We start from the raw sequence: 13,641 nt of genomic DNA on the forward strand, positions 1-13,641 counted from the left end.
GTAAATGTTGTTGCAATGCAGGAAAAGAAACCATTATTTTGAAAGTCACAGTTTTACTACAAGAATGTAAATTATTTTTCCATTTATTTTGTCAAGCTAATTTGTTTAAGATGTTACACTTGAATATCTACCTTGCAGTAAACACTCAATGCAATACAGCAGTATTTGGCTCAGTAGAGATAAAGTATCCACAAGGATTCTCATTGAACCTCTAACTTATTTGCCAAACAAAGCTGAACAGCTACAACCACTTACAACCTACAATTGTCCAGAAAATTTGTTAAAGGTGTTACACTTGAATATCTACCTTGCAGTAAACACTCACTGCAATACAGCAATATTTGGCTCAGTAGAGATAAAGTATCCACAAGGACTCTCATTGAACCTCTAACTTATTTGCCAAACAAAGCTGAACAGCTACAACCACAGTTACAACCCTACAATTGTCCAGAAAATTTGTTAAAGATGTTACACTTGAATATCTACCTTGCAGTAAACACTCACTGCAATACAGCAATATTTGGCTCAGTAGAGATAAAGTATCCACAAGGATTCTCATTGAACCTCTAACTTATTTGCCAAACACAGCTGAACAGTTTCAACTACAGTTACAACCTACAAATGTCCAGATGCTTCTTCATTACTGTTAACAGTATTACATGTAAAAGATCAAAAAATACCCTCATGGTCACTGAAATACGTTGGTAGCACTGTTGTTTTTATGGTATAATGTGTTGTTTTTACATATACATGATCAATTAATGTGCCCTTTTCTGTTGTGGTTTGTGTGACATGTTGAACATAGCCTCTGTTTGTTATAAACTTGGAAATTTTTGAAGAGTTGTAAAACACTGGTACAAAAAAAATATATATATATTTCGGCCAATCATATAATTACTGATATATTTTGTTTCCCTTCTGTTTATAACGATGATATTAGTGCAAATGTAAATTGATTATGATAAAACAAATATGAACACAAATTAAAAATGTAAATGCTGTTGCAATGCAGGAAAAGAAACCATTATTTTGAAAGTCACAGTTTTACTACAAGAATGTAAATTCTCTTTCCATTTATTTTGTCAAGCTAATTTGTTTAAGATGTTACACTTGAATATCTACCTTGCAGTAAACACTCACTGCAATACAGCAATATTTGGCTCAGTAGAGATAAAGTATCCACAAGGATTCTCATTGAACCTCTAACTTATTTGCCAAACAAAGCTGAACAGTTACAACCACAGTTACGACCTACACTTGTCCAGATGCTTCTTCATTACTGTTAACAGTATTACATGTAAAAGAACAAAAAATACCCTCATGGTCACTGAAATACGTTGGTAACACTGTTGTTTTTATGGTATAATGTGTTGTTTTTACATATACATGATCAATTAATGTGCCCTTTTCTGTTGTGGTTTGTGTGACATGTTGAACATAGCCTCTATTTGTTATAAACTTGCAGATTGTTGAAGAGCTTAAAATATTATCATTGAAATCTCCAATGACAGCAATTGTATTGCTTAGGGGTTCTAGAAAATTAAACAATTTGTTTAGATTTCCTTTAAACAAAAAAATAGGATATGAAGGTGGCCGATAAATTACTGCTATTAGTATATTGTGTGCTGTGTAGTTGCAAACTAAACATTCTAAATTTACATTTGGTACCTGGACAACATTACATGCCAAACTGTTTGAGGTATACATGCCAACACCACCATGTTGTTGAGCTTGTAATTCAGTTAATGTTGGGTTACTGCTACTGTAAGATAAACTTCGTGGTTGACTATGAAAATTGTACCCATTGATATGTATAGTTTCTAAAGAGATATCTGCAGGTAGCCATGTTTCAGTAACAGCAATGCAGTTAGGTTCCAAATGCTGAGTATGCAAAACCAAATCTGTTAAATGGTGTCTTAAATTTTGCACATTCATCAAAAATACACTGAATGTTTGCGTTTTCAATTTGAGCCATGGTATATTTCTAACAGAATATCTAGGCATGCTTTGAATTGCATCCTTAATGCTGTCTTTACAATATATGGCCTTCTCCTCAAAATCTTGAATAATCAAACCAGACAAACTTTTAACACGACTTAAAGCCACATATGCCTGTCCAGGTGCAAATATCTTTTTAAGGGACACTACAGCTTTATCAACAGTAATTCCTTGTACTTTATGTACTGTACAAGCCCAAGCAAGTTTTAGTGGAAACTGTCGTCGCAATCCTCCTTTACTATGTACTCTTTCCTCTTCCGGTTTTATACCTGTAGAACCCATTTCAGCTGCTGAAGCATATGCATAACATTTTCTCCTTTGTACACCAACTTGATTGTCATCAAATTTGACATACACTGTTTGAGGGAACTTGTGTTCACTGTTAAGAAAAACTATGTTTGTTACTGTGCCACACACACCATTGACCAGACCATCAATTACATCTACATTTTTACACAACATTACACGAGCACCTTTCCCTAAGAGCAGTGTTTCTTCTAGACAAGTGTTATATGTTTTGGCATGATGACCACTTTTCAATTCAAGTTTCCCTGTCTTGTTATTATGTGCAAAATCTTGAGCATTTATCTCAACATATTCAGGGCAAGTTTTAAATAGTTGCTGCACATTATGCTCATTTACTTGTTTGTTAGTGGGAAATATATGTAAAGCTGGGCTGACTTCACCGGTTTCACATTTTTTCAATAAATCAATGTCACAGTTTAACATTGGAGTCTTTTTTGTGCGAATTCGTAATCTATTTAGTAACTCTGCAAACGTATTATCTTTTTGCCTAACTATTGTTTTTAATTCTACAACTGAAAACAGACTAGACCATAGGTTAATACCTAGTATGTCATCATTATACAGGGGTTTCCCTTTAACTGGAGGCAACTGAAAGAAATCTCCAACAGCAATTATACTTACATTTCCAAAGGGAGAAAAGTCACAAGTTTGCTTAATCTGTCTAAGCCTACCATGAATATACGCTAATAGATTGTGATCAACCATGGATATTTCATCAATTATCAAAATTTGCAGATCACTATATTTAGCACGCAAACAATTGAGCTTTTCTTCACTCAAAGGTGTGTATGGTAAGCGAACATCTTTTCCAATGCTTAGTGTATTATGGATTGTAGTTGTATTAAGATTATAGGCAGCAATTCCCGTGGGAGCAGCTAGCAAAACACAAGTATTGTCAGGATGACGACACACTGTTGATAGCAACCTCATTGCTTCGTATTGTATAGCTTTTATTAAATGGCTTTTTCCTGTCCCTGCACCACCAGTAATAAATATATGTAATGGATTTGGGTTTTTCCCTATTATCTTATCTAAGCACCATTGACGAATCTGATAAAAAAATCGATAACTGTGTATCATTCAAAGATCTAATTAAGGCCAAACCATCACTTCTACACATTATATTATTTTTCTTTTCCAAATGTGCAACTTGTTCATTACTTGTTGTTAAATCTGGAATATTCTCATCTTGTTCATCCACTTGCTGTTTTTTGTCTTTCATTTCCTCAGCACAAATTAAACGCTCTAACTCCTGCTCTGGACACAGGTCACACCAGCCATCTTCTATTTGACTATTATTGTCAATTGCATCTTGGATATTATCTAATTCATCTGCCTCCATTTCAAACTTCTTTCTATTTAAATCAACAACTGCCTTGACTGCATATCTAGAGCCATCACTAAATGTTACATGACCATTTTTGTAAAATTGTTCAAATGTTTCAGAATTATGAGGTTTTAGTTGAATATCTACACGGTATGGTAAAAATAACTGGAGAATGCTTTGCTAAAATTATTCTGGATTTTTTTCCTCAGAAAAGCGCACATAACGGACAACTGCAGGTTTTGTTCGTGTTCTTTTTGTGATAAAACCACAACCATTATTTAATTGAAGAGGATTCTTAGATTTTTCATTTTTACTTAAAACCCGATATTCTGATGCAAATGTTGCCATACACAGATCATTCAAATCATTTGGTCTGTTCTTATAACGATCTACAATACTAGTCATCCACATGTCTTCTGTCGTTAAGTTGTTTGATGATGCTTTTTGCCTCAATACATTTAAAGGTAGACTCATTTTAATGACATTGTCTCCTGTTGGTACGAACACAACTTTCCTCGAACACTCTTTTAGATGCATATTTGTTAATCTATACACAGATTCTTGAGCACATACATCTCTGTTATGCAAATAAACACTTCCAAGGTTTTTCAGTGCATCTTTTGCACTAACATTTCCCTCTTTACGTGCTTCTCTTTGGGCATTACTTAACAACAATCCTATCTCCCTTTCTGACTTTGATATATAAGAAATTATATAGACTACACAAGCGTATGCATCAACAACATACTGGATATCTAAATTTGCATTCCAACATTTTAACAGTGGCTTGCTATATTGATTGACCCAAACCTCATTGATCTGTCTTTTCAGGACAACTTGTGTATTTCGGGTAAAGGATTTATATGCAAGCTCAAAAATGGATTGATTTATACCTAAATGTGTAAACAAATGTTCCACACTGTTATAATTGCAATTCTCATCTGAAAGAGACTTTTTTATGGAGGACAAAATGTCACCTGCCTTTTCTGTGTTCATTTTAAAATCTGTGACATCTTGATTTACACATGCACATTCTTTAATTGTATTATCAATATTATCTACCTGACACTTGCACTGCTTTTTTGTGTCACTTTTTCCATGACATATAAATGTTCGTGCAGATACTGGCCTAGGAAAATTAAAACGGCAAACAGTATTTTTCTTCTTACATGTCTTGGAATGGCGTTTTGAATGCTGCTGCACAGATGTAACAGTGTCCAACAATGAATCATCCTGTGATGGTAATTCACATGTTACATATTTATCAATAAACTGAATTACCTCTTCATCTGTGTTTTTATCAATTATTGGGGCATTCTCAATCCAAAACAGACAATGGACATGAGGTGAACCATGCTGCTGGAATTCAACACGGTAAAAATAATCCTTAATTTTACCTATTGGATGGGATGAAGACATAAGTACCTCCCTTAAAAAACAATGCCAACGAAAATCAAACATTCTAGCCGCAGTTACAGGATTACGTCGCAATAGCTCACACCTGTCTGCCCACTGTAATTCTTCAACTGTTTGTGTTCTTCCCTCCTGTTTCAAAATGCTAAAAAGAAGATTGTTCCAGCGCATGTCTGCCGATGAAAATGAACAAAACCAAGTAGGAATACCAAACTGACGAACACAAGCAAGTAGGTCACGTTGTGCTGTCTGCCAAAAAGCTGGTGTACCACGGATAGGTTTAAGAAAACGAAACCCATCATCAAATTCCAAAAGTTTCTTTAAAGATTCCTCATTCATCAAAACATCATTATTAACTTTTTGAGACATACTGCCACTTTTTCCTTTACGCAATGCAATCGATACATTTGACACGACTTGTTCAATTTCAGACATGTACTGAGCAAAAAATATATATTCTACATTTTGTGCAAACCTACCATCAGCATGTAAAATTCGGTTATTAAAATACCTTGACAATGTCAAACGGTTGTCTCGCTTTTCATGGTACGTATTACACCCCTGTGGAAATAACACTGGGAAACATTTGGCTTCATTAGCAAAATCAGAAAGCAATTTAACAGGATTATTCCCTTCTGCTGGCGCCAGATTCAATATATTATCAAAATACTGATCTAGTGCTTCCTGACCAATGTCAACAGGCATGAGACATGTGTCCTGAAACATGCAGTGTTGTTGTCTGTCATGTAAAAGCTCATCTTCACCAACATCTATAGATGTTTCTTGACTTTCCGCATTTACATCACATTCCTTTTCTAAAACGTCATTATCTTGTTCTCTACAAAACTCATTTAGCCAAACTTCATTAAATTCTATATCTTTATAATGCACATTTATCTCCTTTAAACATTTTAATGCTTGCCTTATGTGCATAGAGTCAACACACTGATATTTATAATGGCCTTTATACGTTAACTTTCTCTTTAGTTTTACGGGCAACAAAGATCCTTCCATACTAGAGAGCGGCAATAAATTAGAAGTTTGCACAATATTTGCAGGTACGCAGCTTAGAGGTCCATGTACTCCATTTTGCCCTCCTTTGGGTAATGCTAACATTTTCATAAATGGTATATGTAATGCAATCAAATGTTGTTCTAAAGAATTCAAACATGACAGTTCTGGTGTAATTGGATGAACTTTCAAATTGTTTGTCGCACATTCAGGTGGTATTTGTCCTTTGTTAATTTTATTATGACATGTGTAACAAATCCACAGCTTGCCTCTAGGTGTATCCAGCCACTGACATGGCATTACACAGGTCGTATCACATTTGTGCAAATATTCCTCACTTACACATTTTTCAAAAATCGAACCTATTGTTTTTGTGCTATAATAATGTCTATTACAACTTAAAACCTGATGTCGAAATAACAATCTTTGGCAAACACAACACACAAAATCTGGCCCATCTTTTACCAAATCCAGAAAACGCTGCATAACAAATTCAAACTGTTCTTTTTTAAATTTTATCTGTTGCCTTTTAAATTTTATACCAGCAATAACACGTTTCTTATGCTCAGGGTTTTCTCGATACTTTCTTGTATTAATAACCTTTACATTCTGCTTATGCAACTGATTTAATCTGTATTTCCTTTTACTCATTTCCTTAACTTTTTTCCTGTGCAAATCATTTTGCTCATACTTTCTTTTACTCATTTCCTTTACTTTTTTCCTGTGCAGCACATTTGTCTCATACTTTCTTTTGCTCATGTCCTTTACTTTTTCCTTATGCAACATGTTTTCACAATATTTTCTTTTGCTCTTGTCTTTTTTCATCTCCTTATGCAACAAATTATTGTGATACTTTTTTTTGCTATTCTCTTTTTTCATTTCCTTATACAACACATGTTCGTGATACTTTTTTCTGCTATTCTCCTTTTTCATTTCCTTATACAACGCATGTTCGTGATACTTTTTTCTGCTATTCTCTTTCTTCATTTCCTTATACAACACATGTTCGTGATACTTTTTTTTGCTATTCTCTTTTTTCATTTCCTTATGCAAAACATTTTCGTTATACTTCTTTTTGGTCATATACTTTTTAATTTCTTTATGCAGTACATCGTTCTGATATTTCCCCTTGCTAACATTCTTTTTCTTTTCCTGGTACAACAAATCTCTATGATACTTATTTTTGCTCATTACTTTTTTGGTTTCTTTGTGCAACACATTTTGATATTTAATGCTTTTTTGGAAGGAAATTTTATTTTTATAATACTTAGACAAACAATAATTGTTTTTTGAAGTAGACATATTTGTACTCATATCTACCTGCTTTTTGGAATTCCTTTTACATGTATACTGTGAATTAGGGAAATTACCCACTTTGCACAAATCAAAGCAAACATTCTTATCAACTTGATGGACACACATTACGGGCTCAAAATCATTATCCCCACAATGTTTTAAATAAATTCCATCACTTCCCACAACAGTACTCATGCAACTGCATTTAACCCATTTCCCCTCATTACATATAAATAGATCCACTCCCAAAGCATTTGCTGTACCTTGAAATTCTATGTCTGAAGCACAATATCCAACATATTGCATTTTTGACTTCAAAATATATTCTGCCATTGAAGTAAATTCTTTACCCACTAACTTCATATGTTCATCACTGTGATTACTCATATACTGGACAACAGCAAGTCTTATCTTCCTATGATTCTTTTCAGAACCGCTAATCACTTGAGCTACTGCTCTAAAAAAACTATTACCATCCTTTGCAACTGTATCTGTCTTACACACAACACCTAAACTTCCATAAACAGTTGGTGCTTGTATATTTTTTATTTCAAAATTTAAATGTAATTTGTTGCATATCGTTTGTGCAAGTTCTGTAGATAGAGGACTATATTTAAATGTAATCTGACTTTCATTTTCCAGTACATCAACATCAGGATCTCTTACCATTGTCATTGCACAACATGTGTCATTGTACATTGTTTTTAACAAACTATGATGCTGCTGTTCAAGTTCATTATTTTTATTGTCAATCTTTGCTCTAGTATTGTAATCTTCAAAACAGGACTTACTGATTTTGCAGTAGCCATAACAACTCTGGCGTTCAGGCTCATTTACACAAACTACAGTCTCATAATGGTTTTCATGGCAATTTTCTAAGTAGATGCTGTGTTCTGACAAAAGCTTACCATTGCAATTGTATTTTAACCAACGACCATCATAAAATGTAAAAACATCAATTCCTAAATAATCAGCTGTTGCTTGAATTTCAACTTCAGTAGCCCAGCTATTAACATATCTCATTTTAGACTTGTTAATGTACTCTGACACTGAGGAATACTCTCTTCTTAAAATGTTTTGATATTTTTCAGCATTATTTTCCAAATGTTGTACAACAGCCAGTCGTATTTTTCTATGATACTTTTGTGTGCCGCTTACAGCTTGAGAGATGGCTCGGAAGAAACAGTTTCCATCAGCCATTATTTTGTCATTTTTGCATGGAACTCCTAACAAACCAACATGTGTAAATTCTGAAACATTAACTTCTTCGTAATCCACATTTAAATGACTTCACAAAGTTTGACCAATCTGTTTACAAATGGGATTAAACATCATGTTGTTGTTTTTTACATCACTAACAAATTCCACATCTGAATTAACTTCAGTAACATCATATCTTTTTTGTTTCTTTAAAGTACAATTACTTACTGAAATTTTACGCTTATTTCTTGCATTATTATTTGTTGGCAGATCATTTGAAGAATCCTCATCAAACTCAATTTCAAATGTCTTGTCAGAGTCTTTGCAGCTCTCTGTTAATGTTAAACACTTTGTATCCTTCTCATCTTTAATTTCTGATGCATTGTGCTGTGTAGGTTTCCCAGTTGCAATAGTAGCACGGATACCAGCTATTTCAAAAGGTTTTTCCTTCTCAGTGAGCCCTTTAGCTAAAACGCAAATGTGATTGAGCAAATCATTTACAGATGAAAAATATACAACAACACTTCTTCCATTTCCATCAACCATGCCAAGAGCATTACGTGCATGAGAGTCAATCAGTGCATACTGTCCATTGTGAGAAATGATTGCACATGTACTACTACACAATGTTAAAAGACATGTGTCATACTGTGCAAACATTTTTTCCAGTCCAGCTGAAAGACTGCTGTAGACACCACTCTCAATAAACTGACCATTGACCACATCTATATCACCACTGACAAAGTCACCATATTCAAACAAAAAACTTTCTCCATCAATAACTGATTCTTTTGGCAAATCAGGAATAGCCAACAGATTGGATTTGTGTCTAATCTTATTATTGTCTCGCAAAGCTGTGTACAACTCGTCACCTAAAACAACAGCTCTGTCAAGGTCTTTGGTCTGCCATGAGAATACACTATCAACTGTATGCTTTGCTAGGCTTACTAAACCTATTGCCATACATTGAACTCCTCTGTATTTAAACTGGTTATTCCCCTGATGAAAGGATCCTCTTACACTCTTTTCAAGTCTGACAGAAGTACTATCCTCAAACTCAGCTGCAACTTCAGTGCCTATATTGCCAAACTCATCAACACCATTGATGTCAACATCGCTGTCTGGAAACTCTCTAGCACAAGCATGATCTTGTTGAAATGTCTTTACAGAAATTCTACTAACGGCATACCATTGTGCATCTAAAGACTTCCTTAGATTCTTGATATGAACCATAAGATCATTAAGACATGTGTTGAAAACAACCACAGACCTGCCAATTTCACAAGCCAACCCAAACATATTACGTTTGCCAAAATCAACCACTGCAAAATAATTGTTGTGATGAATAATGGCAATAACTTCACTCTGAAGGTTTAGCAAACACATTCCATCCCTCAACAAATATTCTTGCAGCATTTCATACAGTACAGTCTCCTCTTGCAGCAGTTCAAAATCTTTGTATACTGGTAAACCAATTTTTACATTCCACTTCCTTCCAAACACATTGTGCTCTTCAATCAACCTACACAACTCTTTCTGTTTACATTCTCTTTTCTGACGTGACATGATTACATTTTGTGTTAGATTGCTGCCTTCTACATATATGTCATCAATATCTGTCTGTGTCCATGTACAAACAGGAGAAATCACATGTTTGATTCCAGCCACAACACAACATCCAATCAATGCATCTTCGCTTAATGTGGCAGCCCTTACATCTGTCCCAGCAACAACAGATAGCGGCAATTTTTCTGAACATATACATGCATTAGCATCACTCTTACTTTTGATGCATCTTTGTGTACGCTGCATACGAAACCCCTTCTTCCGAGGCATCTACATTAAAGAGAAAAATACATAAATACTTGAAATACTATAAATGTAAATTAAACACTCTGTAGTCCTATTAAAACAAATACAACAAACAAACCAGATAAAAAAAATAAAAAAAAAACAGGTAAAGTGATAATCACTCTTAACATAAAACAATTGCCATACCATGCAAGAATAAAAACTCAAACATCAAAAAGAAAGAAAAAAAGAAGAAAAAGAAACACATTTCTACTACCATATTTAATACCAATCCCGTTTAAACTTTAAAAGTTTATGCTAAATTAATAGGCTGTCATTCTCTTTTAAAGACTTTTTCACTTTTCTTCTTTTATTCAGTACACAATGTTACCATTTATCATTTTACACAATTTTTTTTTTGTAGATTTGGAGGACATACTCAGTTTTTCCCTGTTTCCTGTTATATACTCACATGTGCATAAAAAAAGAGCAATTTAAATAATTACAGCTATATAATAAGAAATGTATACATTACATAGTTTATGATAGACCAGCTTTTATAATACGTGTTTAACTTTTTAATGTTTATTTTTTCTTATATCCACTCTCATTTTAAATTCTGAACATCAATGCATTTTCCATTGTAACAATCAAGACTGATACTGATTAAAACCATGAATTAACGTGTCAACAATATGAATACATAGATTTTCTATATGTAACTAGGTTGGTAGAAATTATGGTTCTTAAAACTTTTTCTACACTGAAGTAAAAGTGATATTTTTACTGACAATAAGATAATATATCGAAATAAACTAATGAAAAAGAAACATAATCTCATATTTAAATTGTTTTATTCATAGAATATTTCTAAACATGTAAAAACATACCTAAACCTACACCATAAACCTAAAAATAACAGTATTTTTCTAACAATTGTAACTGCATGCTCCATTATAATACACTAAATCAACAAAATCAACAAATACATATAGTTACTATGGTCAAATAAGAAGTGTTCCTAATATACTAAAATATAAAAAAAATAATAATATTAGTATATTTCAGAAATAAGAATACAACATATAGACAATCAAACAAATATATATGAACCCAATCCAGATGGTTTAGGGGTGAGCTGGACTGCAGACAGAAGGCAAAAGGGCCAACAAGTGCTAAGCATCTCTCGGGGAACTCCTTCAAGACTATTGAAGACCATTTCAGGTGACTACCTCATGAAGCTCATCAAGAGAATGCCAAGAGTGTGCAAAGCAGTAATCAAAGCAAAAGAAGAACCTAGAATATGACATATTTTCAGTGGTTTCACTCTTTTTTGTTATGTATATAATCAATATATAATTACACATGTGTTAATTCATAGTTTTGATGCCTTCAGTGTGAATCTACAATTTTCATAGTCATGAAAATAAAGAAAACTCTTTGAATAAGAAGGTGTGTCCAAACTTTTGGTCTGTACTGTATATATATATATATATATATATATATATATATATATATATATATACATAATACTTATTGCTATTCAACCTTTAAATACATATTTAAACAGTATAAATTAACCTCCAAAACAATCTGACACAAAAATGAAATATATATTATTGATCTATTTTGGAGTGTTATCAACAATTAAAATAACTTACCTTGTGTCCTTCTAAGTTCTGTTTTCTTCCACTCGAATTTTCTAAAGATCTTATAATATGTTTTACAGTGATCCTTTCAATATATGCTGAACTGTCAAAAAAAAAAAAAAAAAAAAAAAAAACATGATGTCACATACATAATGCAAAACAAGAGAGCAAAAAAACAAAACTTTAATTAAATTACAATAATAATCATAATGGCCAACTATTTATCTTGGAATTGTCATAACCTTTACACATATTACTGTTTAAATGACTATGAACTGTTTCTAAAAGACAGCCACACATAATTGTTTATGAAGCATTACAAACATTTACGTCAAATTGTATATAAACTTTTGATGCAATGTTTTTTGCCTTTAGCTGCCATCTTTAAATAATAAATTATACTAGGCAAAATAAAATGTATACTCAGTAAAAACATATTTTTTTTCCAAGTACTTATCACTTTTTATTAAATCTGATTAAGTCTATATAGAGGAAAAAAAATTGTGTCTTTTTATGTGGATAAAAAAAATCACAATGCATATACATAGACATATACTGAATATAACTTTCCAACTTAACCAGTGCTTTAAGTAGGCTGGTATTTATTTATTTATTTATTTATTTATTATATATATATATATATATATATATATATATATATATATATATATATATATATATATATATATATATATATATATATATAAATAAATAAATAAAATAGGCTATAATAGAGTACCGGCACCTCTTTTGGGCCACTTAGAGCACTGAACTTAAATATTAAAACTATTTTTTTTTAACTACACATTGAATGACTATTATCAACAATTTTTACAACTTGCCTTGATTCCAAATAACTACTTGTAAATTACTCTCTTTCTCTCTCTCTTTCTCTCTCTCTAATACAACATTCTTTATGTATTATATAAAAAAAAAATAGCTAAGCACTGCATATTAAATGGTTATTTTTAATTAAATCATATCTACAAACCATCAACAAAGCCTAAAACTACACTGCAATGAAAAGCTGTAATTCTAAACTCTAACAAAAACAAAATAGACACATGCACAAAATAAGCATAAACACTTATGAACTGGTCTGACTGTAACAGAAGTATTTTTTATGTGTGAAATACACATCAAAACTTCAACAACATACAATAAAATTCAATAAAATTTAAATCCACTTTACTGATCCATCTCTATGAAACATTTACCATACCCTAAACATTAGTGTCAAGAAATTCATCAAATTAATAATAATAATAAATATAGCTGCAAGCAGCAATAACGGGGCCAAGCACTACAGAAGCAAGCTTCAGACGAATGGCAGGAATGAGTAATTAAGACAGTTTTAAGATTATTTTAGGCAAAATAGCTTAAAAACAATGAACACAACAACTAGTAATAGGATTTATTGGCTTATCACATGTAACCAATAGGTGGCGCTGTTACCAAATTAGTTTGGAATGGTCAGTGTGAGGTGACGATGACACATACAAAGTTTGGTGCAAATATGTCAAAGCTTTGCAGAGATACAGCCTCAAATGAATGTTGGCATCATTCCAGCAAATTTGTTGATGCGCTAAATGAGAACCGTTTCGTATATCGACATGAAATCCATAACATTTTGCCAGCATGGTCTGAAGA

At 32.6% G+C, this 13,641-nt stretch overlaps 2 protein-coding genes across 2 annotated transcripts; both read right to left on the reverse strand.

The window, feature by feature from the left end:
• Positions 1-1,222: 1,222 nt before the first annotated feature.
• LOC113077827 (ATP-dependent DNA helicase PIF1-like) lies at positions 1,223-3,402 on the reverse strand. The gene has a single exon (XM_026250093.1). It carries the CDS (start codon positions 3,382-3,384, stop codon positions 1,252-1,254), a length of 2,133 nt encoding a protein of 710 aa, XP_026105878.1. The 5' UTR covers positions 3,385-3,402; the 3' UTR covers positions 1,223-1,251.
• On the reverse strand, positions 1,269-12,091 carry LOC113077828 (uncharacterized). The gene is made up of 2 exons (XM_026250094.1): positions 12,004-12,091; positions 1,269-10,387 (listed from the first exon to the last, which is right to left on the reverse strand). The coding sequence occupies exon 2, from the start codon at positions 10,385-10,387 to the stop codon at positions 8,642-8,644; it is 1,746 nt and encodes a 581-aa protein (XP_026105879.1). The 5' UTR covers positions 12,004-12,091; the 3' UTR covers positions 1,269-8,641.
• Positions 12,092-13,641: the final 1,550 nt, after the last annotated feature.

This window comes from Carassius auratus, unplaced genomic scaffold (genome assembly GCF_003368295.1).
Source record: "Carassius auratus strain Wakin unplaced genomic scaffold, ASM336829v1 scaf_tig00023281, whole genome shotgun sequence".
NCBI lineage: Eukaryota > Metazoa > Chordata > Actinopteri > Cypriniformes > Cyprinidae > Carassius > Carassius auratus.

What these genes read in the sequence shown, in the direction of transcription:
- LOC113077827 (XM_026250093.1), bottom strand. Translation starts at nt 3,384, where the DNA reads ATGATACACAGTTATCGATTTTTTTATCAGATTCGTCAATGGTGCTTA.
- LOC113077828 (XM_026250094.1), bottom strand. Translation starts at nt 10,387, where the DNA reads ATGCCTCGGAAGAAGGGGTTTCGTATGCAGCGTACACAAAGATGCATC.